Source organism: Fukomys damarensis, unplaced genomic scaffold (assembly GCF_012274545.1).
Source record: "Fukomys damarensis isolate Sample0158 unplaced genomic scaffold, DMR_v1.0_HiC HiC_scaffold_8, whole genome shotgun sequence".
In the NCBI taxonomy this organism is placed as follows: domain Eukaryota; kingdom Metazoa; phylum Chordata; class Mammalia; order Rodentia; family Bathyergidae; genus Fukomys; species Fukomys damarensis.
This window is the reverse complement of record NW_022900920.1, coordinates 179,264-196,521: the sequence shown is the minus strand read 5'-3', so window position 1 is coordinate 196,521 and position 17,258 is coordinate 179,264. Positions and strand designations below refer to the sequence as shown.

The 17,258-nt window shown below is 38.1% G+C and overlaps 1 protein-coding gene across 50 annotated transcripts in view; it reads left to right on the top strand.

Moving 5' to 3' along the window:
• Positions 1–17,258, top strand: part of Sorbs1 (sorbin and SH3 domain containing 1) — a 227,199-nt gene that overhangs the window by 164,523 nt on the left and 45,418 nt on the right. For 41 of the 50 annotated variants that reach the window (XM_033761268.1, XM_033761266.1, XM_033761260.1 and 38 more), the window contains 6 exons: positions 1,362–1,406; positions 1,528–1,657; positions 3,309–3,423; positions 8,241–8,324; positions 12,085–12,150; positions 12,666–12,767. In XM_033761268.1, coding sequence (XP_033617159.1) covers positions 1,362–1,406; positions 1,528–1,657; positions 3,309–3,423; positions 8,241–8,324; positions 12,085–12,150; positions 12,666–12,767 — 542 coding nt within the window. The remainder of the gene's footprint in view (positions 1–1,361; positions 1,407–1,527; positions 1,658–3,308; positions 3,424–8,240; positions 8,325–12,084; positions 12,151–12,665; positions 12,768–17,258) is intronic. The other 9 variants (XM_033761257.1, XM_033761289.1, XM_033761294.1 and 6 more) reach the window with 4 other exon arrangements.

Below are 17,258 nucleotides of genomic sequence, written 5' to 3'. Positions count from 1 at the left end.
AAAAAGATACTTGGAATCTGATGCCTGTCCCTTCTGTTGGCTGAGGGAGACCTGGGACAGATAAAAGTGAGGAGAGGAGAGGGGATAAAAAGGGAGATAGAGAGGCTGTCTTTGAATACCACTTTACTCAAAATAATAGCAATGTTAGCTTTACATTTCATAAAATACTCTGAAACTTAAAATGATTTGCATAGAAACAAGGAGTTGATAGCACTTTGTCATTTATATAGCATATTAGATTCTGTGACTTGTCTTTGCAGGTGGATCCTGTGGTTTGCTAAAATTGTTACAGATTTTAAAAGAAGGAATTGAATCTTCATTCCATGAGCATTATTGCTGAATTTGGAGAACCAAGATATCAGATAATGGGAAAATCTGTTTTACACTCTTTTTGGAGTAATGCTTTGGAAGGATTTTCAAGGATACAGTGACTAAATTTCTGCATTTTTAGAACAGATCCATTTTAGACGTCTGTTCTCATATGACTATGGTCTAATTTTTTAGTTTAAAAAAATACAGCTGCTTCCATGAAAGGTTCAGATCTTGTTTCCCTTCAGCAAGTTTTAGAGCCCCAGTGTTCATCTTACTTAGGCATGAGTGGTACAAAATTGAAAAGCCTTCTCACACCATAGAGACTCACGTGAGTTTGATTTGTTCTGGCGTCACAATTGAGATACTTGCCCCAAGCAGTCCCTTTGCAGAGCAGATGGTAAAACCACATCACCCACTTGTGAAGCCAGGTTGAGATGGAATCAAAACAAATTATAATGCAGATTTTCTCAGTCTCTCTCTATAGCTACAAAACCTTTTTATTAATGATGTTGTTTCTGGAAGCGTAACGTGTAAAACAAAGGTCAAAGCTAAGGAGGGTAGCTAGTAACCACAACCTCTAGGTCCCTCTTCCCATCTACTCGTATTCTCAAAAGGCCCAGGAATGAGGCCTATTGGGACTCCATGGGACTCATCAGGCAAGGCCAGAGACTGAGTGTGAGCAACTACTCAGCCAGACTAGGGATTCTGCCTTGTAGCTTTGCTGGTAGAGATTCTCTTATGGAGGATCTTCAGCCGTTTGATCCCATTTATTTCCCAATGATAAGCAGCAGTCACCAACCATGCACTGTGAATGCCCTGTCTGGACAGCTGGTCTTGTTGGGTTAGGTGGACTCTGCAAAGCTTACTCCTCTCCGTTGTGGTCTGCTGTGGTGTATAGCTTCCAGCGTTTGATTCTTCCTTTTTCCACTGGGTTCCTTGGTGTGTCTGGATGCCTGGATGCGGTACAAGACTGTGGAAGTGGGAACCATATACTTTGCTTCTCCTTCTATAGCCCATTGTTTCTAATTATATATTTTTTTGTTCACTAGATGATGATTCAGATCTGTACTCTCCTCGATATTCCTTTTCTGAAGGTAAGTGACTGAGTTTCCTGATTGTGGGGGAGAAAGGGAAGATTATGGATGAGTGAACATCTCTTTTGGCTTTTGTTTTCACTGATTTTAAAAGTCTTTTGTATGCACTTTCTTTCTCCAGCAAAATCTCCCCTTTCTGTGCCTCGCTCAAAAAGTGAGATGAGCTACATTGATGGTGAGAAGGTAGTTAAGAGGTCGGCCACGCTCCCCCTCCCAGCTCGTTCCTCCTCACTAAAATCCAGCCCAGAAAGGTGAGCACTTCCTTGTCCCTTGTCCGTCATTGGCAGCCAGTGCCTCGGCAACCTTTATTGAGACCTCTTAGAAATTGGGAAATTTAGAATTTGAATCCCTGCTCTGTCACCCATCAGCAGTGGCTTATTCTTTCCGGGTCTCAATGTCCTTATCTGAAGATGGGGATGATCATAACAGTGTGAGTTTATGTTAGGAATATTGCGAGAATAAAATCAGATAGTGCATGTTAACATTCCTAGTGTGCCTGGCTTATTGTGTGGGCTTAATTGATGTTAACTGTAATTATCAATTTCTGCTTTTCCACAAGAAAAATCTCAACTACAAGATTTGTCATGTATTTTCATATTCTATGCACATACTAAATCTGTGTTTATATATTCATAGTAAAGGATATAATTTTAAAATAAAGCCATACTTCTTAATGTCAGTATACTGATATACCTGTATCACTGAGTTATAACACTTGGACTTCTTCTAATGACAACATTAGTTTTGTCTTAATTCCTGTACAGAACCACCCAGTTTTCTTTCATTGCATTATTGTCTATAAAAATGCCCTGTGGAACAACTGCACCACATCATCTGGACAAGTGTCCCATGCGTTTTCCATACCCAACCAATATCTATACATAAAAGACTTGACTATTTCTTTAAATATACATCCAGTTTCAAAACGCCTTCAAAAAGCCCTATATATATCAAAGTGGCATCTATGTTAGAAATGGGATAATTGATTGGAAAGGAAGGTTGGATGTACTCAGAAATCCTTTGTGGGAGCATTTGTTAGGAACCTCATGAGTACATTTTATGCAGATTGAACCAGATGTTACAAAGAATATAAGTATATGCAAATCATTGTCCTGCTGTCAAGAAATTTTTAGCCTTACCTCAAAATTGAAATATAAAGTGAAATATAAAGTGTAGTAATATACATGTATAAACTTTCTGCAGACAATTTCCAAGAATTCATCTTCTGAAACCCATTTCTTGATGCCAGCTTAAGAATCTGGGCCAAAGACCGAGCAGGGTAGGATGTGGAATAGGGAAGAACATGGTTATAATAACAATAGTGCTTATTAAATAGTTGCCAAAAGCCTGGTGCTCTAGTTAATGGTTGACATGTACTGTGTCATTTAATCTATATAGCACTTCCCACTTTTCAGATGAGGGAATTCAGAATGCAAGAGGTAAAGTGCTTATTTAAGATCACCTGACTAGCACATGGTATAGCAGGGATTTGAACCACAGTTGCCTGGCTCTAGGACCTGAATTCTTTCTCTGCACTAGCATGAGTAGGAGGTACAGACCTGTTTGGGGAAAGATAAACTCATGAGAGCAAAGCAAAGTGAAAGAGTTTCCCAGGGCAAGCTTTGCTTCTGTTCTTTGCTTCTTCTTTCTCTTTTTCTCTCTACTTCCTGAGGCCTGGCTTTGAGCATAGGATACCTCAAACCCTTTGTAAAGTGCGAAAGAAATTTAATTGATTGTTTTGGGAAGCAAGCCTGCACAACTGAATTGTTCACCCTTGACTCTGATTTTACACTTTGGATATAAAAATTCCTTGATTAGGCTACAGCCAACCAAAGTCAGGCCATGGGAGAAGCTGAGGCCAGTTTTTATGTAAATAGCTCTAATAAGATTTTCTTTCTACAGAAATGACTGGGAGCCCCCAGATAAGAAAGTGGATACCAGAAAATACCGGGCAGAGCCCAAAAGCATTTATGAATATCAGCCGGGCAAGTCTTCTGTTCTGAACAATGAAAAGATGGTAATGTGCATATGAAAGTTCTTTTGCTTCTCTCTTCCCATGTTCTTTAATCTGGTGCATTGTGCAGCTGGATTATATTCTTTCCACCTTGAAATTACTTGCTTTATTTAGAAAACAATGAAAATATGAAGTGTTTTTATTCTTTTCATTTTTTTCAGGTGCTCATAAAATAACTCCTGAGAGCCTGCTTTTAAAGAATCCTCTTATTGTGCCTCTATTATGCCTTTTGTGCATGGTTTTAACTAATTTAGATTTTTTTTTACTAACATAAAGATTGACTTTGCTGCTGCTTTTTAAAAAAAAATAATCTAACCTTTAATTTATCAGGCTCGTTGTTAACTGGAATCAAGTCAGGATTTTTAAAAAGTGGTTCTTATTCAAACATGAATAAATTTGTAGAAGCTTCTAGTATGTCAGTAAAAGCTAAATAATTAATAGGATGTTATATCTTGCGGAAAAACCCAGGCCACTAAAATGTGTCTTTGGGTCTTCGTTTTTTGAAAAGTGCGAGGTTATATTCAGTCTAGTTTTTGGTTCCTTACACAAGTTCACATCTTCGATCAATAGTGGGAAAATGGCCTGTGTAGGCATAGCAGACTTCCCTGGAAAAATAGCCTCTTCTCTGAAATGGGAAGAATTTTTACAAATGGATTCTTTTCATATCTGCCAACCATGCTTTCCTTTATTTACCTTTCATTAGAAAAAGCTGGCTCAGAATTCCAATTGTGATAAAAGGATCCTCTGGAACTCCATAAACATTGCAGCCCTCTGGCTATAACAGCAGGGTGGAATGACTGTGCTGGGGACTGGTTTTCATTACATGCTGTTATCACACCACATGTAGAATAAGCAGGCCTCTGAAATAGGATTCAAATTATTTTCTCTCCACACATTCTGCTCTGCACGTTTTTATGGAATAATTGACTTAACTTTTACTAAAATAAAAATGTGACATCTTTAAAAGCACAGAGGGATAAGTAATTGTAATTATGAGAAAAGGTCAACAGTTCACAAATGCTTTTTAAGATGGTGTTCTTCGGCATTTACTATGTATGCACCACAGCTATTTTAAGCAGAAAATTCAGAGACAAGCAGAGGACTTAGCTCCCCTTTCCTTAAAGGTTTTCAGCCCATTAGATGGTTCTTTTAATGAACATGGTCAGTAACCTTCCCTCCAGGGTTCCTAGAAAGTCCTGCTCTTTGAATAAATTCCTGACACTTAAATACTCCACTCACCTTAAATACTGGAGCCCACCATCATATATTCGTGCATTTAAATGATTTCAGGGATCTCTGAATGTGGTATGTTCATTGGCCTAAAACTTCACACTGTTTTAGTTTTGTTTGTTTGTTTGTTTCCCAGTGGTACTGGGCACTGAACCCTGGACCTTCACACTGAGCTACATCCCTATCCCTTTATATTTTTATTTTGAGACAGGTTTTCATTAAGTCAGCGTATTGTACAGGCTGGGCTCAAACTTGCAGTCCTTCTGCCTCAGGCTCCCAGAGAGCTGGGATTATAGGCATACGCTACCATGGCCAACTCGTAGTTTTTGTATCCGTGTTGTCATACTTGACTGTCTCACTCAATTATTTCACTAGGGTTGGCAGACCAGGTAATATTTTTATTTATGGATGAAAACACTGATGTTCGCAAAGATCAAGTCACTTGCCCCAAGATATGTGACAGCGTCAGAACTGGAACAGAACTCAGCTCTTCCAATTCCTATTCCAGAGTTTTATACCTTATAGTATATTCTTCTCCTACTCAAGATGATAGGAGACAGACTCACTGAGATTGCAAATGACACCAAACTAAAGCAGGGGTGGTGACTTACATGCAATGCTGGACAAGGAAAAAAGTGATGGTGAACTGGAAAGAAGCCAAATTGGGTTAATCCCTTAGTTTTGCACTCTCAAATATATATCATGCCTGTAATTACTTATACAACTGTGGGAACAGGGAGTTCAACATCTAACCCAGGGCTTGGTCTGTAAAATTTATATATGTTTAATGAAGCTTATATCATGCTCAGTGAATGACTTTAAAGTATAAAGAAACAAAGCCTGAAAAGGGCCTTTTTTGGCAAAACAGGCACCAACCAATAGATCTCCAATTCCAAGGCTGAAGAAAAGAAAATAGACTTTTACTGAGATAAAAGGGGGCCAAGTGATTCTTAGAGTGAATCAAGTAGGTGGACAGGTGATCAGAGTTGTAAATCCCCGGGGTATTTTGAAGGTAGTAGTGTTATATGGGTATGGGTTGCTGTGGGAATGAATGCTCCAGGGGCAAGCTGAGTTCTAACAGTCTGAATACTCTATCATTGAACCCTTTTTGCTAGAAACATATAGATGTGCCTCTGAAGTCATCTCTTAGGTTGACAGGGTTAAGCAGACATGAGTGAATGAAAAAAGAAAGGTAGGTTTTCTCACAATGAGATGAACATGTAAAAGCAAACTTAGATTCTACATCTGTAGCTAACCTGTGTATTTACCACAGTTATCACCCACCCCCAGAAATGTATGTGTTCGGGGATGCTTGAATTCTGGAAACCAGATACTGGATATAAAGGGCAAGACTCACCCACTGAAACTTACATTTCAACTTTTTTGTTCATGTGATAAAAATGGCAGGAAACAAATATAAAAGACTTATTTACTCTGAAGTGTAGATTCAAAAGATCAAGATTCAACTAAAATTCTTCTCTAAAATTAAAAATTTCTCCTTGGAAGAATAGACCTGAATTGAGTGAAAAGCTCTGAATTCAACTATTGAATGGAGGGGCTCCTCTCTTGTTGGCCTTTGATGCTTATGTCCTGTTATGGATAGACCAAATTCAGGTGGTAGCCTTATTTCTGGGCAGTCTGAAGAATGGAGGCTTTTGGATCCAAAGCCTCAAGTTGTTTCACATATCTCCTAGTTCTACTCTTGACACATCATTAACCTTATCAGTAAAATAATCTGCACACAGCAGTCGAGAATAAAATGGGTTAATTCTTTCAGGACTAAAGATCCCAAAACTTGTAGGCAGTTTCCCAAGAGTTGGTACATTTTTATTTTTTCAAAAAGCCTAACCTATCCCCAAGAAGCAGTTTATAAATATTCTGTATAAAAATAAACATGAAATAGGCTTCATGAAACTCTATCATATTAGAATCTAGAATGTCCCAGTGTCTAAGCTGTCATTCTCAAATGGTTGTATTCTTGTTGGTATTGTGTCCCATTTTACTGAATAATTACAAAATCCACTTACCTTCAGGGAGAACAACCTTTCCCCCTAAAGATCAAAACCGTAGGTCCCTATGCATAGACATTTGAAAGAGATCAGAAATGCAAGAGGACAGATCCTGTGTTTCTAATTTCTTCTTAGTTTGATTTCAGTTAAATTTTATCTGCTGTATATCCATACTGTCCTTTCCCTGTAACGATGTCAAGGCCATGGTACAGATTTTTCTAAGGATCTTGGAGGAGAGGTTGGTAAAGGTCATTAAGACATTTGGCAGCTTTTTCTACATGTTACAAAAGGAATTTTAACAGATTTGTTAAGGAAAAATATAAGTAGGAAGAGCTGCTTTATGATGTAGTATCACTGAAGACGTCTACTGAGGGCTCAGCAGCCCTTTTCTGTATACACCTTCCAGGGGATAGCCTAGAGGTGAAGTTCTTATGTGATGTGTTCGATCTTATTAGGAAATACATCCATTTTATATTTTAGGTTACTTTAGAAAATCACTATAGCTTTCGTTTTTGTTATTATCAAAGTTTTTTGAAGCATATGTATGTATGAATTTAAGCCATGAGCCCCAAACACTTTTGTCTGGTATGGAACATAGCTGACATTTATTAAGGGGAAAACTTGATTTGCTTTCCAGACATTCAGTTCCAAACTAATTATTTCTAGAAATATATGTTCCCCACAGTAAGATACCAGAAGTTTATACATATTTGATTAAATAATATGGAATCAAATTATCAGTGTATATGTGATACCTCTTAGAGTTATATAAAGTTGAGTATTCTAACTTATTTTTGTAACATAATCCAAAACCCTGTTCTGTGTTCTGTCTTGTCTAGCTTTTCTGTCACTTAATTTTTTTTCTCTGTTCTTTAACATTTGTTAAGAATACAAAATTTATCCTGTCTACTCATCTTCCTCAAATACTTGTTTAAAATGTTCTTTTCACTTGTGTCCTTTGTTTTTACTTATATCATCTTTTACTTTACTGTGTTCAATACATGGTTTCTCACCTATCCATGTGCCATTAAAGATGCAGTATTAACAAATTGGCTTTCATAAGATGTCAATATTTGTGTTTATTTTGAAAATGTTAAAGCAGCCTTGTAAATATGTACTAAAACTATACTAGCCCATAAAAACTGTTTGTCTACTCAACTGGAATAGATGCTCGATGTTTGGTGTGCTCACCAATAACTAGGAGTTCTTTGTAAGAGGAAATAATGGCTTTCTTTTTTCCCACAACACTTAGTTACTGAGGAATGCTTTTGCACCCATATGCAGATTTTGGACCCATGAACAGCTGCAGTGTGGCACAGAGTTCTCCGTCTCCAGTCCATCTGCCTCTGCTGTAGGACTGAGAATGAGTCTCTCACTGCTCCCTACCCAAGTTTCCCTGTTTAACACATCCTATTCCTCCTGTGTTTGCTGCTATCAGTAAACATGCACAATTGCTGCTGTTGAATGCAGGTGCTGTATATACCTGGGACCCACTGCATCTCTACTGGCCTGATCCTATGTAATCTTTTCATAATGTTATCCTTCTCTTTCTTCCATTTCCCTATCAACCAACCCCTATAGAGTCGGGATATAAGCCCAGAAGAGATAGATTTAAAGAATGAACCTTGGTATAAATTCTTTTCGGAATTGGAGTTTGGGAAACCGGTAAGTTTAATAGCTTTAGCAGTTATACACCTTTATGAATAATGCTGTTGATGCATTGTTGGTGCTAAAGAATCAGATGGATGTGTAAGGAATTCAGTAAGTGAGGAGCAGTCATGTTGGTTGTCAAGAGCAGGACTATCTCATCTCACTCCAAACTGTGAGCTTTCCTTACATTACTTCAAGAAAACACGGTGTGTTCTGAAAGTGTATCTTACCAGAATATCTCAAAGAACACAGTTAAATCATTACTGGTCCTGGGACATTTACACCACCCACCCCATACACACACACTACTGACAATGACTTGTAGAAGGCATTATCTTTGCCACTGGTTCACCGCCTTAACCAAAGTCTTTATAGGATACTAAAAGTAAGGAGGAAAATGTATTACACACTAAAAAAACAGCACTGTTACTGCTTCAGAGAGCACACATCTGAGGCAAGTGTGAGAGCAATCCAAAAGGGGCCCCTTTGAGCTCACAACCTACAAGTGTAGCCCATTTTAAGCAACTTCTAGGGAATGATTTCTTTGAGTTAGGGCAGTATTTTCCAGAGTTTGGAATGAAGGTTGGGAATTCTAGCAGATTTAGCGTTCAAAGTAATGCTGTGTAGCTTCCTTGTAATAATATCTCTGAGTTGGCATTGGTGATAATTGACTTTGGCACTTAAAGGATGATTTTCTTAGCCCTCAACCAAAGGAGTATCAAATAGAAAGGAGAATTAAGCTCATCCTTACCCTCAAGCTGGTCCTGGCATTAAAATTCTACTTAATTTAAAGTCTGAATTATTACAACTGCAAAAAGAATTTACAGGTGGAGATAATCAGCATATGAAAATAAAATATTTTATTAGATATTTGTATGAAATGCTAAATATTGAATCCAACATTTGAATTATTGTCGTTTGACTTGATAGGTTCATTTGCAGACAGGAATTGACTTTATAGTTCAGTAAAATGTTAAATTTCACAGCATCACAGCATTCTGCTTGCAGAAATAGGTATTTCTCTCTTCTGATCCCTCCACGCATCTTCTTAAGGAGCCATCCTTGATGAAGAGTGCCACCTAGGGACAGTGGAGAGGAATGAGCCTAGTCCAAACGAAACCCTTCTCTCCCCATTCTGTAAAGTTTGGAGAACACCTATTTATTCTACTTTCTCTCCCTTTCTCCCCGCTACTGTTCACCATTTAAATGAAAGCTGCCTCACAATCTTTTCCATATGCAAATATTGAACAACAATATCTTTGCCATTTTCCTCTTTTTTCTTTTTCTCAAAACTTACTCCATTATCATAGGAAAAAAAGCTTCTTTTGACATATGTATTGTAGACTTCCACCCCATAATTTGGTATACTTAACAATGACAGCATAGTTTCATCAGGGAAAGCAAAAGCTTCTAGTAAAACAGTAAAATCTATTTAAATTATGTTTAGTAAAGAGTTCATGCCATTGATTTTTTAAGCCATTTAGAATCCCAAGTTTCATTTGCCAAATAACTGAACTAGTTTTATCTGAAATATCTTGTAGGAAAAATTATCATGATTTTTTTTCTAATTAACTGATTTGTTTTCCTAACTCTATCATAGGACACAATTTTGTTGATAATAAGCAGTATTTCAGTCCCATATACACAATTTAGACTCTGAGAGAGTGGCTTGGTAAATTAACGCTGTTTCTTTTGGAAACTATGGTCTGAGGACCATAAGCACCTCAAACATGTATTGAGAACACAGTCCATTTGTGTATTGAGATCTTCATCTTTAACCCTCTAAGTGCCCTTAATCATTGGAAGAATAAAACGTGGTTTCCTATGATGGCATTTTCTCTGAAGTCACTTGTTCCTTACCAAACTTCAGAGCCTGAATGTAACTGCTCCCTTTTGTGTAGGTCATCCTTTAAAATATAGTACTTTTGAAGACTTGCCAAAGATATCTTAATCAATGCCCGTATCCTGAGGAACAGCAATGAGATAAATAGGTCCTTATAGTTTGAGGCAGCCTAAAGGTGGGCTTATTATCTAGCTGAATGAACAGGTTTGGAGAAAGTGTGATAGGGAGATTTTTTCCCCCTCTCTTCCTTCCACTACCCCTGTGCACCACAAAAGTAAGCGACATGAATAACAGTGTGAATCCTAAAAGTTGATTTGGAAACATTTTCAGCCATTTAGAAGCAGTGGAAATTAAAACTCCTACTAAAGCTTGTGGATTATCATTTCTATTTTTAAAATTGTTGTTCACACCAACTCAGTTCCACTTTCAAGTAGAGCCTGCTACATCTTTGACACTAGACCTTTATGCTGGACTTCTTTCTTCCTCAACCCATTTACTTCAAGCCGCTCAAACTCAAAATTTCAGCAAGATCCTGGCTCAACAAGTTGTTAAAGAATAACAAATAATTCAAGACTCCAGGGACCACTTTAGAGATGATTACTTAAGACCAATTTAATTTGTAAACATTGTCTTTTTTGTTTTATTTTGTGGGGTTTTTTTTTTGCAATAAAGAAATAAATATGGTAATGTGTGTGACTTTAAAAAGTCTGCTTCCCAAATGAACTGTTAGAGATGAGTGATAAGTGCTAATGTCATTTACTTTACAAACTGTAGGATGTACATATTATGAAGATGATCGTACTGACCTGCTGTTATCTGTGGTGAACACACTTTGGAGTCAGATTACTTTGCTTTTGCAGATTCATTGCAGAGAATTTGAGGGTCAGCTTTTCTTCTCTTTTTATTCAGAGTTCTGCAGAAATTGGCAGGATTTTTGTATAAACTCAAGGCAAAATTTATCAATATAAACCAGTTTGAATGTTGCCATAGGGTCAGTTATAATGAAATTTACTTAGAATCTGAAGAGCTTTTAATGATATCCTCTTTCACATCTCCCCAGAAGTCATTATATAAAAATTTCAACTGTAAGTAGGCAGAACAAAAAAGTCCACTCAGTGGGAGAAAAGTTCCAAGGTTAGAAGTGTCTTAAGACTTTTGAATGTTCTTTGTACCAAACCTCTCCGTTGTTGAACCTACAACAATATTATAGCAGGTTTCCATCTTACAAATGTAGCTCTGATTCTAACATGAAAGGTTAAAAGAAAACAAACAAACAAACAAAAACCCCTCATAGTCTCCTGTTTAAATGTGAAGTTTAAACTCTGTTCTCTAGAAAGATGGAAGGTGTGTCTCTGTCGCTAGCAGTATTGTTAAAATCTAGTTAAACTGTAAAAGGAGGGTTAAAAACTATAAAATTGTCTAATGCATTAATGCCCCTTTTGTGCATGGATTTCCTTCTTACAGTCCACAGAAAACACATTTAGTTCAGTTTACCCACTATTGGCCAAACCTTTAGGTTCACAAATTTATTAACATGTAGTGAATTTTTTAGGTGGAGAAAACTGAAAAGTAGACTCCCTCGTGTCAATCCTAGTTTGAAAAGAACAGTGAGGAATTTGAAAGTTTCTAGTTTTGTTCAAAATCATATTAATGCTTCCCCCTTTTTTATATTTTCAGCATTTAGAGTCCAACAATGATTTATTTGCTCTTTAGACATAGACATAGAAACATATTTCCTGGCTAGTGTTTCCAGATGCTCCTGGGGCAAGCAGCCTTGTGTTCTAAAATAGAGTCCCCAGCCCTTTGCTTTGAGTTTGCCTCTCTGTGTTGGTACAGTTCTCCTAGTGTGCCCTTCTTTGTTTGAGCCAGCCTCCATGTTTGTCTTTATGTCTTTATGCTCATTTCTTCATTTCCTCCTCTGCTTCCCGTCAGCCTCCCAAAAAGATATGGGATTATACTCCAGGAGACTGCTCTATCCTTCCTAGAGAGGATAGAAAGGTAATTCCGCTGTGCCGCCTCTGTGGACTGTGTGTATGCTCTTTAGCTTGGTTAGTGTGAGTGTGTTTGTTTTCTTCTTTTTTTTTCTTGTCAGTTTTTTCATTAAACTTGGTAATTTATTTTTGGCTTGATAAAACTAACAAAGTCTCTTAAGACATATACTAATATTTAGATGTTTTTAAAATAATTACTTATTCTTCTGACATATAATATTTGTCACAGTCACCGTACTCTGAAAAAGGGGAAAATAGACCTTTCTATGAGGTAGGTTTTTGTAGTATTTGTTGGTTATCGCTCTGATACTTCAAGATTCCTATTGTACATACCTAATGTTGTATTCTCTGTTTTCACGTCTTAACTAATTTCTGGTGAGCTCTTGTGATTAAGTCATGCCATCTTGCCCTTACTAAAGTATAACACTTAAAAAAAACTCATTTTCAAACTTAACCTTCCATTTTTTCTATTTTTCCTCTAAACCTAAAACATTCTTTCTCATCTTTTCTTTCTTGAACCAGACTAACCTAGAAAAAGATCTCAACCTCTGCCAAACAGAGTTAGAGGCAGATTTAGAAAACATGGAGACGATTAATAAAGCAACCAGTTCAAACTTACCACAGGTATTTCCCAGTTTTTCTCATGCCATTGGTTTCTTTTCATGCTTTGCTTTTTTTTTCTTCTGTGTTCTCTGGTTTCTAATAGAGTTGAGGTGACAGCCAGTAATGCTAGTTATTTTAAACTGCATGGCTTTTCTGACTTCTGTTTTAGAGCCCACCCACTTCCTACCCCCATCCCCATCTCCACCCCTACTGAATTTTTATTTGGATTTGTTTTTGAATTTTTGCATCTTCCTTAAAGGGGATTTTTCAAATATATGCAGAGTGGCTGGCCATTTAAACTGTCCCCCTCCATTTCATGGTCTCTCTACCTGCTTTCAGTGAGTGACCCTTTTAAGTTCCTTTCTTTTACTTCTGTGTACCTTTTCTGAATTTTGAAGGAGCTATTTTTTTGAGAAATTTCCTTGTCTTTTTTGGTATCCCTGGAAGATACTAACCTCAAGAGCCATTTTCAAAAACAAAGCAGTAAACCAGATATACTGGTGCACATCTGTAACAGCAGTGACTTGAGAGGCTAAAGCAAGGATCACAAGTTCTAGAAGAGCTTGGGAAACTTAGTAAGAACCTGTCTCAAAATATAAAAAGGCTGGTGCCTGGTAGAGTACTTGCCTAGCATGTGTGAAGCCCTATATTGAATTCTCAGTACTGACCAAAAAAAGCACAGTAGGAGTGATTTGGGTACCTTTTCTGTGCAAGGCACTGTCAGAGCAATAGTACCAAGTGGTACCTTGGTTCACAAACTTAATTCTTTCAGTGATTCTGGTCTCAGAATTCATTCCATGATTCTAGTTGCAACTGAATTGCAAGAGAATCATGGAACGAATTCTGTGACCAGAATTGTGGAAAGAATTAAGTTCATGAACCAAGGTACCACTGTATTTATAGTTTTAAAGGTCAGAATATTATGAAAAACTCCAGAGGTCAGCCTGGACACAAGCAAATATTTGAGACTGAACTTGCATTGATATTGTTAAAGGGAGTTATGTTAAAATACAGAGTATTCAAAGTTGGTCCGAAGTAAATGGGTTTCCAAAGGGAAAGCCAATAATTTACAGAATTGCTCCCAGGGCTTCTGACAAAATTAAAGAGATTTTTTTGTGAGGAAAGGATATCTTTAGGGGGAAAAATAAAGGAATGTGGATTCTGCTCAAGAAACCAAGAAGATCCACAAACTATGGCAAGCAAAGTGGAAATTGTTAATAGATCTGTGTTATACATAAGCAGGAATAAGACAAAGGGTTAGTCAGACCACCAACCAGCATATGTAGATGGGATGGAGTACAAAGGGTCATGTGAGTGCCAGAGATTTAAACCAGGGAAAAGATGGAAAAACCAGGATATTATGGTTTTAGCCAAGTAGAGCTCTGATAAGAGAGCTGCAGGCCAGTCGGGACACTTCGGAGTTAGGGATCCAGAGCCACCAAAGAATGAGTGAGCCAGAAGGGGTAGTGGTCACGATCGTGGGGCTTATCCTTAGAACTTGAAGGAGGCATAAAAGGTGAGTCCATCATGTATGCAGTTAAGGCAGATAGGTGACTGGAGATTGGGGGAAGATTGGTAAAGGGGAGCTAAATTTCCAAACAGGGTGGAGATTCAAGCCCGGTAGAGCCACTGCCAGTTCAAGGTCCAATGTGAGAAGTGATCATAGCTAGTTTTGAAGTAAGAGCTGTGGCTTCAGGTAAGTACTAAAGTGGTTTGGGATGTGAAAGGGAAGTCTGTGGTAGGTTGGCAAAAACGAATCAGTAGGTACTTTTCAAAGTAGCCCAAAATAAGAGCATTTGTAACTTACACAAAGATGGAGACAGGCAAAGAACAATCAAATTAATTGCCTGCTTCAGAGACCCAGAGCTTGCCCAGGGCTCAGTGATCACAGCACAACAATGGATATATGAATTATCTTTACATTGGTTAACTGGTGCTTTATTAGTCCTGCACATGTATGAGAGGGGTTTGGAGGAGCCTTATACCAGGCAGCACAGAAAAGGAGACTTTACTTTCAGGACTGTGATGGTTCTGTCACACCTATAAGTCAAAGATTTCCAACGGTGGATGTAGTGTGTACTAAGAGGTAAGTGAGTGGTCTGGGCTCTAAGAGGCAGAAGAAAGATAAATCTTATGAGAAGGCAAGGAGTCAGCCAAGGTTTTAAAAGGTGGGTGGAACTTAGGTATATGGCCAGAGTATGGAGTATTTATTTGTGGTGCTAGGAAAGCATTGGAATACAGAAGAATACACATTTAAAGGATAAGATGAATTTTGCTGGAGTAAGAAATTTTGAGTGGGAATTAGTGGGAGGTAGGTTTGGGAAAGATAGTTGACCCTGGATTTTAGAGGCTTAGATCATATGACTAAGGAGATGATGTGTTTTGCCCTCAGACCAGTGATGTAATTCAGGAAATGTTTTAGGGAGAGTAGTATCATTGCCGTAGAGGCTGAAATGAAGGGAGAGGAAAACTCCAAGGAGGCTACAACAGTAGTTCATACATGTCATGATGAAGCCTTATTGTGATAGCACCAATGTGCAGGAAAGCAAAGGTAGAGAGAGATAACTAAGAAAATTGAAATAAGACATTTTAGCTAATTGATGTGAAGAACAAAGAATTGGGGGAAAGTATTAGACAGACAACTTTAGAGTTTGGGCCAGACAGCTGGAATAGTGAGGACATCAGTATGTTACATAAAGCCAAGAAGAAAATCAATGCAGTGTTAAGATCAGAGAGTTGGTTTCAGCTTTGACTTTTGAAGCGTTAGTTGAGCATCATGTAGGAAATACCCAGAAGATACTTGGAACTCTAAGACTAGGTCTTGCAAAGGAGTTGAAGACTTAAAAAACCAATTGTAGCTACCTGAAAAGAGGTAGGAATAGATGAAGCCACTCAACTTGGGAGTAGTTGAAACACTGAATAAGAGGGAGTCATATTAAGAAAAAGGAAGGGAGATCGTCACTTACCCATTGGGATGTTGGGTGTCATAGAACATGAGAAGGGGAGAGTTACAGAAAGGACAGTTCAGAGAGGTGGGGGAAATAAATAAAAGAGCAGGAGGAGAAAGTATGAGAACTACCCAAGTGCTCTAGAGAGGTCCAAAAAAGAAGGGCTCCCCGGAAGGTTTATGGATTTGATTTATAGATTTATAAAAACTGTGGAGGTTGCAGGGTGACTACTTGATGGAAATTAAAGTACATGGCTAAGAATCAGAGAATCCTACAGGAATATAGCACTGATTGAAAAGATTTGATCATGAAAAGAAAGAAGGGAGGGAGCGGGGGAAGGAGAAAGAAGACATTCCTAAAGGACTTCACAGGGTCATGCCAATTTTTTTCCATGGTGGAGACCAAAGAAAGGCCTTCAAAGATGGAAGATCAAAATGGGACAAGTGCTAAGAGGTAGGAGACTCAAGAAGGAGAGAGGATGGGCAAGCAAGACCAGTGGAAACAGAAAGTCTGGAGGGTGAATTTGGAGATAAGAACACATGACCTCTCTGAGAAGTGGGTGAGGTAGGGTCATTATCTGGGGACAGAGTTCTCAAAGATGTAAAGACCCAAACCCACAATTTGGAAGGTGGGTATTTCAGCAGGAAGTCAAGGTTAGCCCTCCCCCTTGGCATCTCCTTTTCCCTCTTTCATTATCTCTTCCTTTTCTTTTTATTTCCTTTCCCTAAATGTTTCTTCTCCAGAGAGCTTGTTTTCCTTTAAATGCTCGTTATTAGATATAGGGTCATTATTACGGGTATCTTCAAAAGTTAATTTTTACATTGATTTATTCATCACAGATATATCAAACCCCTTACGTTTTTCTTTCCAAGAACTGTAAACTACATAATTATGTTGCTATTTTCTGCATGTAGCTCTTGGTGTTTTTCTTTTCCCCTTGTGTTGTGGCCTATAGTTTTATAAAGCATTTCTCCATTCTTGCTGAAATGGTTATTAGTAGGATTTAAGAAATTGCATCTCTTCCCATTTCTACACTTCTTAAACTGCATAAACAAATTATGTAAATACAGTACTATCTTTAAAATGTACCTTTGTGCATTCTTTAAATTGTTGTGTGACTGTCTCCGGATGTGGCTTTGGGGCACAGGAAAGGTTCTGCGGTGAGCCCAGCATGGAGATCTGAGGCCTGGAGAAATGCTGGTGAAAAGTGTGCTGTCCATGTGACTGCTGCATTTTAGCTCATGGGAGTAGGGGTGGTGGTGATGCACCGTCCTGGGAGCCTTCAGCTAAAGATAAATGTGAATCAGGCCACGTGCCGACCCCCTCAGAGAAACAGGGCTGAATTTACTGAAAGGTGAAAGACCAGAGCACGAGAAAGCCTGCTGCCCTGAAATCCTTTCCTCCCCCAAAAGAGCACTACCTTCCACCTGGAAGCCTTCCACCCAAGCCCTCTGTCCCCCAGGGGTCTTTATCTAAATGAAGATAGGAAAGTGGCTTATCTCTTTTTCTGTTGACTTGAAACTTCAAAGTAAAAATAAATCATCTGCTTTTTTTTTTTTTTTTT